General features: G+C 41.3%; 1 protein-coding gene across 14 annotated transcripts in view; it reads right to left on the bottom strand.

Annotated features, from left to right (window-relative positions):
- Nucleotides 1-18,178, bottom strand: part of ptprk (protein tyrosine phosphatase receptor type K) — a 229,609-nt gene that overhangs the window by 172,871 nt on the left and 38,560 nt on the right. For all 14 annotated transcript variants that reach the window (XM_056233705.1, XM_056234489.1, XM_056238174.1 and 11 more), the window contains one exon: nt 5,335-5,457. In XM_056233705.1, the coding sequence (XP_056089680.1) occupies nt 5,335-5,457 (123 nt within the window). The remainder of the gene's footprint in view (nt 1-5,334; nt 5,458-18,178) is intronic.

Genomic DNA, 18,178 nt, shown 5'->3' with positions numbered 1-18,178 from the left:
CGCTGCTGTCAATCAACAATCGTGGGAGGGGCTTCCGAGCGTGTGACGTCACAGGCTCGAACGGCTCGATTTGAGGCAGGGGAAAACATATAAGGAGATTAAAACAAAAACACTGGATGGATTTTTATCATTATATGATGGTTGTGTACAGGCACTGCCAACACACATTTCAGTACAATCAACTTGTAAAAGTGCATGTACCATTATATGACCCCTTTAAAACAACGTGCCTTGCCCAATAACTAGCAGCAATATTTCGAAACGCTGTATCGCCTTGAATTTGCTCAGACTATTTATTTCAACAAACAGTGAATGGTTCATTTCAGTCAGCACTCTACAGTGTTCACAGACGTTCATGCATGCATCCTTAAAATGTCATTTTATATATTTATAAATTGCATTTAGGTGAATACTGCTGTTTATCTCTTATGTAAATTAGGGTGCAGTATTTAGTGAAAAGTGATGTGTTAATGTACTGTTTTTTTGAATAAATTGCACTAGCCGATATAATTGAAAAGCTACTGCACGTTAAGTAGGAACGTCTATGAATATGATTTTTTTACCCACTATCTTACAAATGCAACGCTTATACTATGAGACTGAAACAACACACTGTAAAAACGTTAATGAGCTAAAATGTTGTTGGTAGAAATCAATTTATTAAGGTTGACTCTGTGATGTTAATATTTTTGACTTGCATAAAAACAGTTAAATTAGATGTTACCATTTTTTTAGTGCATTGAGATGAGATGCAAAAGCCAAAGTCTGTCTGTCGCACGTCTACACAGATTAACAACGGCAAAAAAGCAGAGATGTTTCTTCTTATTGCATACAAATTAGTTTCAATCTAGAAGTAGTTCCAGTGTAGTCACACACTTTTTCCAAGCAGTCGTCTGACTGCAGTGTAGAGGAGTGACATGTAACGTGGCAGAATACTGCCTCCAGTGAACTGCTGGAGATATGGGGTTGAAGCAGTGTGTAGGATGCGCAGAAGATGCCAGTGAAATAAAGCAGGATGATAAGGGAGTGCTGTCTGAAACGGCGTGTCAGGGTTACTCCTTCTACTTCTGTGCACTGCAGGAACCCAGTACAGTTAAAGGAGTACTTCACTTCAGAAAGAGAATTTCATGATCATTCACCCACGTCATCTAAGATGTTCATGTCTTTCTCTCTTCAGTGGAAAAGAAATGAAGGTTTTTGAGGAAAACACTCCAGGATTGTTCTCCATACAGTGACTTCAATGGGGTCCAACGGGTCGAAGGTCCAGATGTGAGTTTCAGTGCAGCTTCAAAGTCTCGACACGATCCAGCCGAGGAATAAGAGTCTTATCTAGACAAACCAGCGGACATTTTATAACAAAATATACTTTTTAACCACAAATGCTGGTCTTACACTAGCTCTGTGATGCGTAATCAGGTTGAAAGGTCACGCGTGACGTAGGCGGAAGCACCGACCCAGTGTTTACAAAGCAAAATGATAAAACAAATGATGTCGGACGATTTTGAAGTTTTTCGCCCTACGCTACATTTCTGAACCGGAACAAGCGTGACCTTTCAACGTGATTACGTAATGTGTGTCGCATCACAGATCTAGTGCAAGACGAGCATTTGTGGTTAAAAAGTATATTTTGTTATAAAATGTCCGCTGGTTTGTCTAGATCAGACTCTTATTCCTCGGCTGGATCGTGTCGAGACTTTGAAGCTGCACTGAAACTCACATCTGGACCTTCGACCCGTTGGACCCCATTGAAGTCACTATATGGAGAAACATCCTGGAGTGTTTTCCTTAAAACCTTCATTTCTTTTCGACTGAAGAAAGAAAGACATGAACATCTTGGATGACGCTAAGTCTACCCAATTTTTGCACGTTAGACAGAAGAGTCCACTAGGTGTCAGTACACACAGTTGTTATGTTCTGTGCAGTAGTCGAAGAAGAGTGTGGACAGAGGGATATAATCCAGTAAACAGCAGCACATCCTTCTCCGTCGTCAGTGTTTTGGTTCTTGATCTAAACTGTGCATGCAGTGGCGGATCCGCTACTTTTCTTCTTCTATCCTTCCGAGTGAATGTCCTGTAAACGACAGGACTCAGTGCTGCCCTCTGGCGTCTGGTAGAGTAGAAAAAAGCAGTTGTACTGCATGTGTCGAACCCGTGCTCATCCGCGGGTGAGTGTACTTTGAAGACAGGAAATGAAGTACACCCGTCCCGGGCCGTTACATGCTCCCAAAAGTCATCAGACTTCACCAAACGCTCCTCAGGTGTAGGCGAGAGATCAAGGCTTCATCAGGTGTTACGTAGAGAGTGCCATGACCATCAGTGTGTGTGTGTGTGTGTGCATACGCACCCGAGGCCGATCCATGAGGCGGATCCCAGTGCCCTCAGCTGAGACGCCCCAATTTTACATCTGAGCGGTTTCATAAAGAGCTCCACTCGGCGTTTATGCCAGTTATGACAGCAGGAAGGCGTCTGTACCGAGCTTAGGTGTCTTCTGGAATTATTAAGAAACTGTCCACCATTTATTCCACCATAAAGGTGCATTCACTTTTTAAAGGTACATTTTTAGGCCTTTTCCCAAACCCATCTAGCCTGGTAATACCAAACTCTGCTACTTCGCTTTGCTTCGTAGACAGAGTCTGGCATGGCATCATTGAAAAGTGTTTTCTTTCTCGCGGGGGGGCGCTCGTCTGAAGTATAAAATCATTGGTTTCCAGTAAGCCAATCACATAACGTTTGGTTATGACGTGTGTTATTCGCCAGCTCAGCCGCATCGAACTTCCACTGTAAACACATGTATGATGCGAAAACGAAAGCATCGAGCGAAATACCAGAGTGAACATGACTGACCGAGTTTTGCTGCCTCCTGAACCTGATCCTCCATGAGTGCAACCAAGGGGGACACGATCACAACTATCGCCTTGCCGGCCTTTGGCCTGCCCAGTTTCTCGCTGACGATCGGTAATAGTTCAATAATAAACTTTTCCCAAAACCTGTCGGGAGTAGGGCCACGACATCACCTCCATTCAAAATGTTTAACAAACACTCTTCTTGTTCGGGCTTCAGTTTGCAAATGCCGGGAATATTCTCCACAACAGAGCGAATTGCATCCCGTGTCTCCATATCCGCGGTCGTTTTCGATTTCCCTAACCTAAAATACAATCTTAAACTCGGCGCTTAGCGTCTACGTCACGGCTCTCAGCCCGGCCTCTGTTCGTTGATTGGCCGGCTGTTTTCAGGCCGGAGGAAAACTGAGAGACATGTCGATGTCTCAGACTGAGTACAGAAGCGAACTGAAATTGAGCGGAAGGACGAAGTCTGACGCAGTCAGGCTAAAACCCATCACCCTCAAATCAAAAGTGGGATCATGTGAGCTTCAGTGTCTGTATTCCACTGCAACTTCCCGTCTAACACGTCTTCCCGTCTGTTGCCTTCAGTGCCAACTATTGTTGAGAATGAGCAACTTTCAGACGCTTTGTTACTGGAAACACTCGGTGCGAGCTTCCCTCAAGGCAGAATGATACGGAAAACAGAGCTAGCGTCGACTGCGTGTGTGCTAATCCAGCATAACTCAACATCTCTCCCTGTAGGAGCCGCGGATCCTCTCCGGGCTTGTGTTCACGTCCTGTTTCAGCGAGCCACTCACTGCAGCGTCCAAACGACTCCCTCGAGGACTGAGCGTCAGGCGGCACTGAGAGCCGGGAATTATGGGGGAAACGCATCACCAAAACACGTCTGCGTCACGGTATAAAACATGTTCGGACTATAATGATACATTTATCCATCCACCTCTCTGTCTTTTCTGTCCACATTTATGTCTCTCTCTCCATCTCTCTGTGTCTTTTCCCTTTCCATCCTTCTCACTTTTCCCGTCTATATATCTTTCCACATTTCTGTCTCTTCCCTTCCATCAGTCTTGCTTTCTCCTGTCTATCTTTCTGTCTATATTTTTATCTCTCTATGATCCCTCTTCTCTTTCCCATTTTTATTTCTGTCCACATTTCTCTCTCTTTCTTTTCCTTTTCCATGATTTCCTAGTTTGTCTTTTTGTCCACATTTCTGTCTCTCTCTCCATCACTCTGTCTTTTCCCTTTCCATCCTTCTCACTTTTCCCGTCTATATATCTTTCCACATTTCTGTCTCTTTCTGTCCCTCTATCTGTCTTTTCCCTTCCATCCGTCTTGCTTTCTCCTGTCTATCTTTCTGTCTATATTTTTCATCTCTCTATGATCGTTTCCCTTTCTGTCCTCTTCTCTTTCCCATTTTTATTTCTGTCCACATTTCTCTCTCTTTCTTTTCCTTTTCCATGATTTCCTAGTTTGTCTTTTTGTCCAAATTTCTGTCTGTTCCTGTCCATCTCTCTGTGTATTTTCCCTTTCCATCCTTCCCGGTTGGTTTCCCAGTCTATCTTTCTGCTGAAAATGCATTTCTGTTGATTCCCTGATGTCACATAAATGCCCCATCTTTCTCGACTTTAGATGAGACATGTCGGTGGAGACTCCAGACACACACACACACACACAAATACAGTGATAAATAAACCTTGACAAATGCATGAAAAAATCCCAAATTATCATTTTGCTCATTTTCTCGAAGGCGTTGGTCAACCAGACGTCTAAAGCGAGATGCACCAGCTATTATCCTGAAAGCCTGACAAAAGCTGTAATGTTCTCCTTCAGGTCCTCTTCGAGTGAACCGCTACCTGACTGAAAGCGAGGGCTGACGACCTTCTCTGTTCTCCTGCATTGATTAATAACTTAATATCTTATTAATTAGGGAATTTAGCTGAGAGTGAAATGCTTTAATTTCCCTGAGCAGAATCTCCTGTCTGAAAACGAGTGATTAAGCGTCGGAGAGGTGAAAAGTGAAGGTCGCCACGCTCCGCTCTCCCCTCTTATTCGCGTCTTCTTTGAGCGCATTTAAAAAGCTTAATTGTGTCACGTATGACAGTCCTTTGACCAAAGCCTTTTTTCCGCCTTCGGCACTTTGCACGTTTTGTCATGTAAATGGCAAAGTATTTTCAGATCCCATCCGGAAGAGTGTTCGGAGAGCGGGAACAGCAGTTGAAGGAAGATTAATGTTCTGTTACCTGCCTATTTTCTCTCAACTTCGGTAATGGCTTTTACCCTGACACGATAAGACGCCGCTGCAAATTTGTTCAAATGTTAGCAGCCCATTAAAACATTCCTAAATCTGCCTCACTGTTTAAACAAGCCCAGATAAAACCCTGTATTTCCATTCTCGTATGTGTCCTTGCCTCAGATTCCCCAGCTATGAGGTTAGCGAGGACACTCTGGCCTGTGATGGGGTCTAGGTGTGTGTGTGTGTGTGTGTGACTCACCCTGGGGCAGGTCAGAGGGCAGGTACGGCACCTCCTGAGCGCTGACGTGTGTCCAGTCGAAGTCGTCGTAAGGATCCTGCTGGTAGTCACACTGAGCTGGGCCGTCATCGAAGCTGCAGCCGCCTACAGGAGACAAACATTACATATGAAACAACGACACAACTTTATCAGTACAGACCCACATTCACTGTTGAGGACTTAATGTAGGCGAGATGGACACACACACACGCGCGTGCGGGGTCTAAAAGTCTGTAACCACTAATGAAAATACACAGATTTCATTTTCCATTAATAACTGACATATTAAGTCCACCTAAATATATAACCTGTTTTACACATTTCCTCATACATCTCCCATGTGAACTAGGGTTGGGAATCAAAAATCGATTCCAATTCTGGAATCGGATACTTGTTGTAAAATTCATCTTATCGATTCATTTATGAGCATTTCAATAGGACTTTAAACCAGTTGTCAGTGCTGCACACACACACACACACACACACACGTGTAACAGTATATTGGATCCGTGAAACTCTTAAAGTGACAGCAGCCTAATATTCCTGCTGCCGTCTGTATAGTAACACTAATCAATCAACAAAAGACAGAGAAAATTCCCTCGTTCTCGACTGACTTTTGCAACTATATTTGTAATGTATATTTTATTTATAAAGTGCAGTGTTATTTTACATTTGATTACAGTTTCTGTACATGAATACCTTAAAACCTTAAAACACTGTTTATTTCCATCTATCTTTGTTTAGATGTATATGTTGTGATTGCTTATTTTTTAACCATTAAGTGTTTACTTGTCTTTAATAATGCTTGAAATGTACATTAGTTGTTTTTCGATGGTGTTTTTAACCCACAGGCAAACGCTCCTTGTGTAAGTGTTCTTCAGCCTGTTGATTTGTGTTCGTGATATTCAGCTACAATTAAATGTTTTGCAATAAGACTAAATGTGAATGATATCTAAGTTTTTCTTTTACCTTATTGGAAGCGAAATTAGGAATCGAAATCGTTAAAACTCAAACGATACCTAGTGTGAACACATTATGTTTAGTCATAAACACGTTAATACTTTTTTATTGCAAACATGACATTATGTTTAATTAGGATTTTCATTTTGATCACAGATCTTTATTGAAAAAGTATTTATATGATGCTTTCTTAGAAACAGCATATAAAAAGCATTGTGTAACATGAATATGAAATATGCATATGAAGGGTATTGTGATCAAAGCAGGAGCGGAAGAGATTTCAGGCAAATGCAGATGTAAACTTAATCTGAAACAGGGAACAAGAGCACACACCCTCTACACACATTTAACCATTGATAAAGAACAAAGGAAACACAAAACAAGCTAGCAGGACACCTAGACCAATCAAGCTAGTCAACAGGGGGATCTACAAACTAACACACACATGGCATTAGAAACAGGAAAGTCCTGACATGACACAGGGAACGTATTACTGGTATATGAATGCAATATGTGATTCATGCTGTAGTTTATTTCAAAGTACCACAGTAGCATAGATGCTATCACTGTAGCATGGAAACACAGTACTGTGCCAGACACTGTTACTCATTTACAGAGATCACTGAGAGCGCAGTCCTCTCAGTCAGAGACTCACATCAGCAAACACGACACACACACACACACACACACACCTGCAGAGAGCAGAATCACCTGTGATTCACACTGTACGCACATGGTCTGGTATGTTAGAGATGTGGTGTGGCAGTGATTTACTACATGCTCATATTGCTCAACATATTGGATTGTGTTCCAGTGAAGAGTGTGTCACATCCTGTTGCCATTATCACTTTCACTCTCACAGTCTTCCTAGACTGCAGTGTGTGTGCATGTGCGTTTGTGTGTGAGTGAGTGTGTGTGTGCGTGTGTGCGTGCGTGTGCATGCGTGTGAGTGAGTGTGTGTGTGTGTGTGTGTGTGTGTGTGTGTGTGTGCTCATATAGACGCTGATGCAGTCACAGCACAGAACAGATATGCGAATCGGCAGCAGGACGATCTGTCAGTGTGTGTGTGTGTGTGTGTGTGTGTGTGTGTGCGTGCGCATGCATGTGAGTGAGTGTGTGTGTGTGTGTGTGCTCATATAGACGCTGATGCAGTCACAGCACAGAACAGATATGCGAATCGGCAGCAGGACGATCTGTCAGTGTGTGTGTGTGTGTGTGTGTGTGTGTGTGTGTGCGTGCGCATGCATGTGAGTGAGTGTGTGTGTGTGTGTGTGCTCATATAGACGCTGATGCAGTCACAGCACAGAACAGATTTGCGAGTCGGCAGCAGGACGATCTGTCAGTGTGTGTGTGTGTGTGTGTGTGTGTGTGTATTTGTGTTTTTCTCTTTCTCATGCATGTCTTCTCGAGTCTCTATCAGCTGACAAACATCACTACATCTGTGACGGGGAAGCAGGTGGCTGTGTGTTTGTTAAAACAAAAGTAAAATGCAAAAATGAATAAAAATAATTTTAAAACAATATTACATATACTTTGCTGTTAATATTATGTTTATTATAGGATATGAACTGGACACACATCATGATGATCCGACGACAGAGAAGCACTTTCTGATAGGGTATATATTCAGGCACAGTGTTTCAACTCTTTCCCCACAAGCCTTTTTTAAAGTTGCCATCCAGCGCCAGCATTTTTGATCATATTCACAAAAGTGTCATGGCTCCCAGAATATTTTGTTGTCTGAATATGTAAACAGTCGATATATCAAAAGAAAACCATGTTATTTTAGCTTCATCCATTCTTTTGAATGTGGGTAAGTTTCATAAAAAAACAACATTTTGAAAAAAGCGGAGAAATCTTGTCAAAGACTTTGTTCGGATGGGATTCGGAGCGATGATGAAAACACAGGTGGAATAGATCGAGTTCATCAACACACACAACGCTTACACAGTCCTGTACACTGTTTGTGGGTTCACATCAGGGCCGTGACACACCAAGCCGATGGTCGTCTGTCGGCTAGTTTCGGTGTGTTTCCACTGATTCTGCATGTTGAATAACCGTCAGTGACAGACACAACTCTGATCAGCTGTCGAGCTCCGTGAACGAGTCAGGGCACAGGAATAAAGCCCAAGTGATGAAAGCCAGCAACAAAGTGAAGATGGTACAGACAGAAGGCTGTTCAAATTCTACCTGAGCATTCAAATACACAAATATGGCATAACAACATGAGCCGACTGGAATGAAGAAAGCGGTCAGCATGATTGATATTGAGGAAACGCTGCTTTGTTTACAGTTTGTATCGGCCGTCCTACTTTCAGTTTCCCTTTTTGACTGACGATTACAGACTATTAAAGCCTGCTGGTGTACACAGATATCTGTGCAGGCACCAAACACACAGGCTAGCTGACGGTCACCTTCAGGCCACATTTACACATAGCCGGGTATTTAGAGAAACGAATATTTCCCCCCCTTCCGTTTTCAATAATAACATCGTGCACTCAACATCGTTTTCAAAAAAGTTGTCATTTACATCAACCCGCATAAATCCGCCGTCGAGCGCCATCATCATAACTCTGCCAAACTGGGCGCTCACGTGACGTGAAGCATTTTCTGGCGCATAATGTGACGTTTGAGAACCCGTTTCTCCCGGTCGACACGGCCACACATAACCGGCGTTATCAGTAATCTCCAGAGTTTTTAGAAATAACCGTTTTCTGTGATAAAAACAGGGTTTTCGTGTAAATGAGAGGCCAAACCGCAGGGAAGTATCTGCGTCTTCCCTTCGTGTAAACGGGGCATTAGTCTTCGCAGTGTGTTCAAGCGCAGCTTTTTGTCCGAGACGCAGGCGACAGCACAGTCAGCTTTCACGCCGCTAGTACTTTAACACAGCTTTTGTTTGGTGTGTCCCGGGCTTTAGGCAGGTTTGGTTTACTGGCTGTTGAATGTTTGATGATGGTGTTATTTTCATAGACAGTAAAAGAAATGGAGACAGCGACCCCATAGACTTCAACGGAGAAAAGTAAAGCCAATTAGAAGCACTCTCTTCCTGATGGCGGAGCGACTGCGCAGACTCACACTGAGCTTGACGACGGAGATGTGACGTGAGAAACCTGTCGGACAGCTGTACGTCTTCTAGTAGCTGTGCCAAGAGGAATCTGAACCATTCCCTTCCGGATCTCACAGAGCCGGAGATCGTGAGTATTAGCTGTCCATGAGCAGCAGGAGCAACTTTATGACTCTCTATGGGCTTCTCCCTCGACTTTATGCCTCCACCTCCCCCAATTGCTTCTACTTCTGTCTATACGGTAATTTCTCCACTGTGCGACTGAGAGTCGCGTGTTATGACGCAATCGTTAGCCTATTTTTACTAAAACTGCTTCTACGGGGCCATAACGTAAGATACAAGGTAATGGAGCCTTTTATACATTGTCGTGTTTCTTTAGAAATAAACAATGGACAAATGGAGTCTTTAAACGCCTCAGATGTAAAGTTATTTGCTGTCAAAGTGACGCCAAAATGAATGGGAGTCAATGGAGTGCTAACAGCAGGTGAAGGCTTGTTAGCCAATGGCGGCCCCCGTGGAGACTTCAGTTTCCGGCTGGTGGATTACCCCCTTGGTTATTTTACATGTGCTTCAATCACTTGTCTCTGCTTCTTCTTCGCCAGTGTTTTGACCTGGAGATGCTGTGCTCTTTCAGAAGATGTCTAACAGCGCCCCCTACAGTATAACAGTGGAAACACGGATTGCCGGAAAAACTCGTCAAAGGCGGGGAAAGAGTTAAGGAGCAGCGGTGGAGTAGCGGTCCCAGGACAGTAAGATTCTGGTGAACAAGAAATAACAACTTGCAAGATCGGGGAACTGCGGCACGCAAACTGCGACCAGCAATTTTATGGACTCATTTGTCATTATTAAAGTCCACCAGTGAGGTAAAATACCATCCCACCGCCAGCATCCTCCAGACGGGACACTCATCTGAAGGATTAACGATCAGCATCTCGAAACACAGTTTGACAGGACTTCATGACTGACTCAGAGCTTGTTAGAGACTCAAAGCAGTGCATTCATTATGTGAGGTTTTCTCACCTGTGTAAAGGTCAGACGCTCCGTGTTTTACATCCACTGACCTTTACACCCTCCCAGTGATGTCACAGATCCAGACGGATGAAAGTGTTAATTAAAGCGGCCCTGCGTAATGTTGGGATGGAAATACCTGCACATTCCCGAGAGAACACACACATTCATCTGCGCACCGAGGGCTGCGACACCACATGGAGGAAACCAGACAAACTCAACTTTCACTTTAGGGGTGATATATCATCCACCATATCGGTATCGGCCGATATATGTTCATTTTTAATGTTATCGTTATCAGCCCAAAATATTGAAGCCGATAAATAATGCATCATTTCCTTTAGCTGAGAAACTTCAGATGCTCACTGTTCAACATGATGGTTTTAAATTGCTTGAAATATGATTGAAATCTCTTCAAAAAAGGAAAATACAGTTCAGTGCAACATGTGCAGCGCAAATATATCATATCGGCCACATAACACTATCATGAGAACATCATTATAATCGTGTGCTTGGGACATGTCTTTAATGGTGAGACTTTTGTTTTTGTAATCAGGCTCTCAAAATTATATAAAACTTTGGATTTAGATTTATCGGCCAATATATCGGTTATCGGCTTTCAAATATAAAGAATTATCGGTTATCGTATCGGCCAAAATGTTCATATCGGTGCATCCCTCATTTTTACGAAACATTTCGCAAATCCTTTAGTTGCATGATAACCCAATATGTCAGCATGAGAGACCTGACATAAAACTCGAATTAATTTTAATTGAATTGTATGGGACTATCTTGTGTTGAGTTGGTGATTCACACGTTACCAGCGTTTTGCATTTCCAACACATGCAAATGTAGGAAACGTCTGACAAGGACTTGTGCAAACAGAGCGTTGCGAGAGTGTATTGAGTGTGTGAATGAGACGAGCTAAAGCAGAAGGCCGAAGAGGGAACGTGCCTTCCAGAGGGCAGAGAGACGCGTCTGCACACTTAATCTGAGTGATTATACACACGGACTAATAACACTGCTGTCATTTACTGCTAATCCACACACTTACTGCCATGTCATGCTAATATCATTTGAGACGCACAACATTAAAAGACATGCCATTTCACACGCATCCAAGGGCACTAATAAAAGTTACATTATGAGCTGAGCCTCAAACCTCAAACAACATCATAAAATTATATTTGAGCCGATTATTGATCAAATTAAAACCATCCGTCATGAAGAGTGTCAATACAGTGCAGGGAAAATGCGAAGCATAATAGGGTGGGTTTTATTTCAAAGTGCAAATATCACAATGCAAATGTGGGTGGGTTGTGTGTGTGTTTACCTACTTAAAATATAATATATATGTGTTTACCTACTTAACTATATTTTCACCCAGAAGTGACCAAAACCTGACAACATCTCCAAAAACCTCCCTTTAGGGACGTCCTCACTTGTAAAACTGGTATAAAAATAAAGTAATTAAAGGCATTTTGAAAATGTAAAAATGCAGATAGTGTGTGTGTGTGTGTGATGGGCCGATTTACGGGTAGAGTTAGTGTATAAGAATATACAGTACAGTATAAAAACCATTACGTCTATGGAGAGTCCCCATTTAGATAGCTAAGTAAACGTGTGTGTGTGTTTATGTAGTTTTAAAAGCCTAGCCAAACAAAGAGACTCCCGAACCAAAGAAAAACATTTTCAAATTCGACACCCACTAGATCGTCTCGCAGTGTTTAATTTATCTACAGCACAGGAAATTGAGCTCTTCCCACACACACACACACACACAATACTCTTCAGCATCACAAACCGAACACCTCCACACACCATCTGACTGTGTTTGGCTCTGCCGAGGGGCCGGAATAAGCACTGGTAGCTGGCCCGAGGACAGCGCGCTCAACACAACCCCCGTCTATGTGCCGAGGACAGAATCGCTCTGTTTAAACGGGGAAGCGTCTATTCAGCAGGTCCAGATCGCCACAATCCCACTGCCTTATGCAGAAGACATCTTTCACACCCCTTTGGCATTTCACGGCGCTCACCTCAGTCCATTGTGCGGCACAGACGGGCCGAGCGCTTTAATGAGTCCACAACGCTCCAGATGGGCCGAACGCCTCCTGCATTCAGCGCGAGTGCAAGGACACTAACGGGATGATTTGCATACTAATCTATGGCTGCAAATATTCAGCCTTGCTAATGAAATAATAGCCTGCTCTTCATTTACATAATAAAATAATTATTGTGCCTGATAAAACCTCAAGGGCAAAGCCCGTTCACAGTCCCCAATAAACACGGGTTAACAGCTCCATCCCCGCACGCTCATAAACACCCACTCATTAACAGTGATTGAGAACGAGACAAATGCGGGAGAAAAGTGCAGGACGCAAATCAGCCCACATTCTCAAATTAAAAGTCAAAAATCGATTGCCAATATCGCAAACTAGCCAGATGTGGAGAACAGTGTGGCAGGAGGCGAAGGAATCAATCATTACGCCATCAGCTGCTGAACTAAATTGAAAAACACAAATAATGATCCAATCAACCCGAAGAAACACAAATAGTGCTGGAGTTGTTTGGGGTAAAATGGGAAATGTTATTTTACAGAAGGTTAGTCACAGACGGCGTCAGATTAATCAACTTCACAAGAGATCTCATAAATAAAACCTTGCTTCTGCTCTGCTCTCTTTTATTATTTCCGAATGTTTTATTCTCTTCACCAATGTTAAGATCTGCTATTTTGTTTTATTTGTACATGCACTTGTAATTGTAAAAGGGGCTCAGCACAGTTTGCAACCTTATGTCACGAAGTGGTGCTGCAATCTCAATGCAAGTTGTTTAGCAACAGGCAACCAATCATAAACTCAATAATGGTTACTTTATTAAAAAGCCATGCTCTTTACAAAGCTGCAGAAACTTTCAAGCCCTGTTTAGTTTCATTATGCCCTTTATAGGCTCTACTAGAACAGGTTTTCCTGCTTGAATGTTGATTATTTCCTCATATTCTCCATTGTTGCGGCTCCTCTCTTCCCAGTCTGTCAGTAACGCTCTGTTTACTTCCTGTCTCTATGAAGCCCGTCCTTCTAAAAAGCACACTGTGCTCTGGTTGGTCAGCTGGATCAGTGTGTTGCGCTTCGAGTGTGTTTGGGAAATGTCCCGCCCCTTTCCATAACCGCCAGTTCAACACACTACGTACGTACTAACTCAACCAGGCCCAGAAGAAAACTCAAGACTACAATGGAGGCGTTTCAGGGAGTTCAGAAACACTGACACTGATATAGAGAAGAATTCCCTTTTTAATGCTCAAACAGCAACATTACACACACTAAAGAAAGATGAACATGGGGGAAAAGGCAGAATAGGTCCTCTTTAAGAATGAGGAAGAGTGAAAGCAAACACATGAACTGGAGTGATAAACTGGGATATCTTTACAGTTTTGCTTCAAAACGTCCATAAGGCAAATTGATGCCTGTGTAAAAGTAATGACCTAAAGTCCCCCTGTAGTCAATAATTTTATATTTTAAAACTCATCTTTGATCACCAAAATGACCTATTTAAAAGTTTTTTCCTTGAAAAAAAATTCTTCATGCTTAAAATATCTTGAATGTAACTCGACACCCTTGCCTCATTTAGTAAGCCGGTTCTATGAATATGCAAGTGAGCCCCGCCTCCACTCACTCCCTCAGCTCAGAGATCCACTGGTTGACGATCACACGTTGATCTGATTGGTTGCAAGGTCGTTTGTGACGTCAGAAACACCAGCGATTTCACACCGTGTTTTTGAGACTGTCTTTGGTTCACTGCAGTTTTAAGCAGAAAATACTCAGCAATGTCAGAATTTACACATGGCTTGTTTTAAAGCATATTAAAAACACCACATAGACACATAAACAACATTAAAAGCTGGATTTGCACCACAGGGGGACTTTAACAGTAAAAGATTATCCAGCACTAAAATGGTAAAAGCCCATAGCAGTTTAACTAACATCATAATATGAAAGCCATTGGAGTTGAAGAAAGAGAGAAAAAAACAAATGACTTTGCAACTTCGGTGACTTTCAAAACCAAACAGACAGCTAAATGGCTTCTCTCACTTTTACCTGAAACAAAATGTTCAATTATGTAGAAATAACGAAAGGTGGCACTTGTCTGTAGGTAAACAATACGTGTCACTTCCTCCATCGTGCCTGAGTGCTTCGCTTCACGGCCGCGCGCCGCTTTGACCGCAGGTTTACAGATGTTTTAAAGCAATCTCTGTGTGTTAGTGGAGTGGACTTAAACTGAGAGTCTAATCTCGCCATTAACATTATTATTACTGTAAAAGGCAGAGGCAGTTTCTTTGAAGGGCACAAGTTATTTTCTGCTTGCAGAGGAAAATGTCAAAAACGCAGACATTGTAAATGGATTTCCTACCAATTAAAACGGCTGAAAGCAACACCTTCAGAGACTGTCAAAACACTCCTTAAGCCCCTCGCTGAACGAGCCGTCGACGCAAGCCTGTGCTAAACCCCTCCACCGCTTCGGCTGAACCACGATCTGCACGACAATTCATTACAACCAAACAAGTAAACAAGAGAAATGTAAAAGGGTCAAAGACGAGACGTCAAAATACATTTACAAAAGTCATTTAATTTACTTACAAAAACATATCAAACGCAAATAAACTGGTTTCAAATTATTTTTGTGAAAATAAAATATAGGTGAAATAATATAGTGTAAAATTGTCATTCAGCGTAATGTATCCGGGCTTTGATTTTACCATTACACCTTTTAAATATATATTTGTTTTCTTGGCATTTTCAAATAAGTGTTGGCTGTGTAATATTAAAAAGACTAGGCTATATATTACTGTTTTGTTTTTTTTGGTTTGTTTTTTTAAGTATGGAAGAAAAAAACAGGGCACTTTTGTCACGAATACGCAGTTTGTAAGAGGTAATTCGGTGTGAAAGGAACAAGAAGCCATTCTGAAATCATATAAAAACTGATAGGCTGCATCTGAAAGCACACACTCGCCTACTATATAGTAGATGAAACACAGCATGTGACAAAAGAAGTGTCTGAATTCACAGTACTCTGACACTTAGATACTGTAGTGTGCATCTGATGGACACTGAGCATGTGTGAATGATAGTGAAGCGACGCCATTGGCGCTGGTAGGTCATGTGACAGCATCAACACGGCGAATCAGTACGTCCGGATTACATCCATTGTACACACATTCATATAGAACATACTTTTTTGGCAGTCGTGAAGTAATTACTTATTTTAAATAAGTACCTACGCCTGAGAATAATGTGGTTTCGGACACAGCCAAGGTCATTCGAGAGTCTGTGACATCATCAAAAGGCGCCGGGAAGACCGTGTGGTGCTGCAGCAAAGTGAGTTTATTGCTCAAAAATACTTCATAATTTCACCTTTTCAAACACGTCATTCAGTGAAATGCCAGAAAACACTTTTATTGTTAGATTTTTTTGAAAAATAAGTAATTGTGATTTACTTCACTGGTCAAGCTCACTGTTTAATAGGCCTATAGGTGGCCAGTTGACCGCCTGCAATATAAGCTTCGTCATTCAGGGTGATGTTTTCTGTCGTTCGGTGAAATGCAAATCCTCTGTTACACCACAGTGTTGTCCATTACACCGAAGGACAGGATCATGTATTTTAGCATGAGGAATGCTGACAAATATGTGACAAACTTAATTAATATTATATATTTAATGCATTTGTGTTGTTTTAGTTGTGTTATTGATGTATTTTAGATGCCCACAAACAGAGAGAGTTCACTGTAAAATCCAGAGAGTTCATGGCACTCTTAGCAAGGGGACGAGAAAGGCATTGATGATTGCGATTGTCAGAATAATAGCGTGCTAATATTTCTGAACAGCGAGTCACAAGTTCAAGAGGAGGCCAATGAGGGGATTCTCCATCCAAAATACCCATCCCGATCATGTCGTTTATGTCGGCATACAGAAAGTATTCATAAATAAAGCCGAAAGCAGTCATTTTTTTAGTCAGAAACAAAGTGACCAGCTAAGCCAGCATTGCAGGGAGCATCAGAACAGTAAAACAACATGCTTATTATTTTTCAATATCTGATTCTGCCGTCATTTACTTATGGATATTCCTAAAATACAGACAAATACTAAAACTTTGCAATAATGGAACCAATGACGTACAAAGAGTAACAGATATATTTATGTAAAAATTATACTTTTTCTGACCTGTACTTATTAAAATATATGAAATAATATGTGATCATACTAAATTTTATTATATTTAAAAAAAATTGTTACCTCCTTACAACAACTTGCTGACAAATGGGTAAAACGTGGTTTGAAGGACAATTGCAAAGTATAAAGATTTATATATATATATATATATATATATATATATATATATATATATATATATAATTAATAAGTATTTGGGGCTGCACTGTAATCCTTAAATAGGATTCAAATTATTCTTGTTTTAAATAAAAATTGAAGATTGTTTTGTTGTATAAACTGCTCACTAAATGACATTTTAGTGGGTGTCTTCGGTAAATCATGGTAAAAATGTATGATAGTCGTTTCTTTTATAAAATTTATTCTAATGTATGGGGGGGGGGGGATTTAAAGCTGTATTACACTTAAAAAAAATGTATGCTTGAAACCCCCTTTTCACTTTTAAATCAAAACTTCTCTGCCATCAAAACACATCTATCAAAAACCCAGCAGTGAGCAGGATAATTCTCAACACTGTCTTACAGTAATGAGCGTAAGACTGTCCTTCATTGTCTTCATGTAACAGCTGAAACATGAGCTGCACACAGAGAAGTGTCAGGCACAGATGATGTTTTACACTGGAAAACCTCTGCATGACATCAGTAAGCCCAAAACACCTCTGACCCTCGCATCTGCCTTCAGTCTTCACACAGAGTTACACATCTCCTCCCCTCTGAGAAACTGAACACAAGCCTCACTGGAGTGTGACTCAGGAATGAAGCGCACGCCGAGGGAAGTGAAGGACTACCGAGGTAAGCCTTTCATTCATCTCGTGATCATCTGGAAACTCATGCAAATCCTTCATTTGTGCTGAATGAAAGTTTGTCCAGCTATGAGCTACTCAGAATCTACAATTACAGTCAAGCTACTCTTTTGATAAAGCAGTTACAATCACGAGATAACAGTAATAAAACTAATAAAACTAAGGCTGTACGTTAACTCTTTCTTTTTTGGTTGAAAGTTTTGTAGCACAAGTAAAAAATACAAAAAAATGCTATAAAATACAAAAGAGAGTATTTAAGAATAAATATAATTAAAAAAATATTATTATTGTTATATTTTACAGAAAAAAAGTTAAAATTAATCAACATGGCATGCCAAGGTCGTGACCATGTCTTCAACATTTGAAATGTTCGCAAATAAAATTAGCATTTTAAAAGATGCACACAATCGTATGCATATTATGCCAAAAACAACTTGCATTAATGTTTCTTCATTCAGTTAATGTCACATTCAATTAATAAACACATTACATCAATCACATAAATTACAAAGGCTATATTCTATTCAAAACAGCGAAATTTGACAAAATAAAAATTCTGTTTGCGTGACTGGATGTTACTGTCGGCCATTTAACATTTATATTGTGATATTAAATACTTAGCTACTTATATCTTACCTCGCACTTTAAAACTGCAGCACAGTGCTGGAACTCACACTCGTTTACTGTGAACACTTAAGCCACACCTTCTTTAATTTGATTGGCCATCTCAATCATTTTGACATTGTCGAGCGCTGTTAGACCACTGAGGCAGAG

This window comes from Rhinichthys klamathensis, unplaced genomic scaffold, assembly GCF_029890125.1.
Source record: "Rhinichthys klamathensis goyatoka isolate OS25496 unplaced genomic scaffold, OSU_Roscu_1.1 h1tg000001l_1, whole genome shotgun sequence".
NCBI classification, from domain to species: domain Eukaryota; kingdom Metazoa; phylum Chordata; class Actinopteri; order Cypriniformes; family Leuciscidae; genus Rhinichthys; species Rhinichthys klamathensis.
This window is presented reverse-complemented; position numbering and strand designations above follow the sequence as displayed.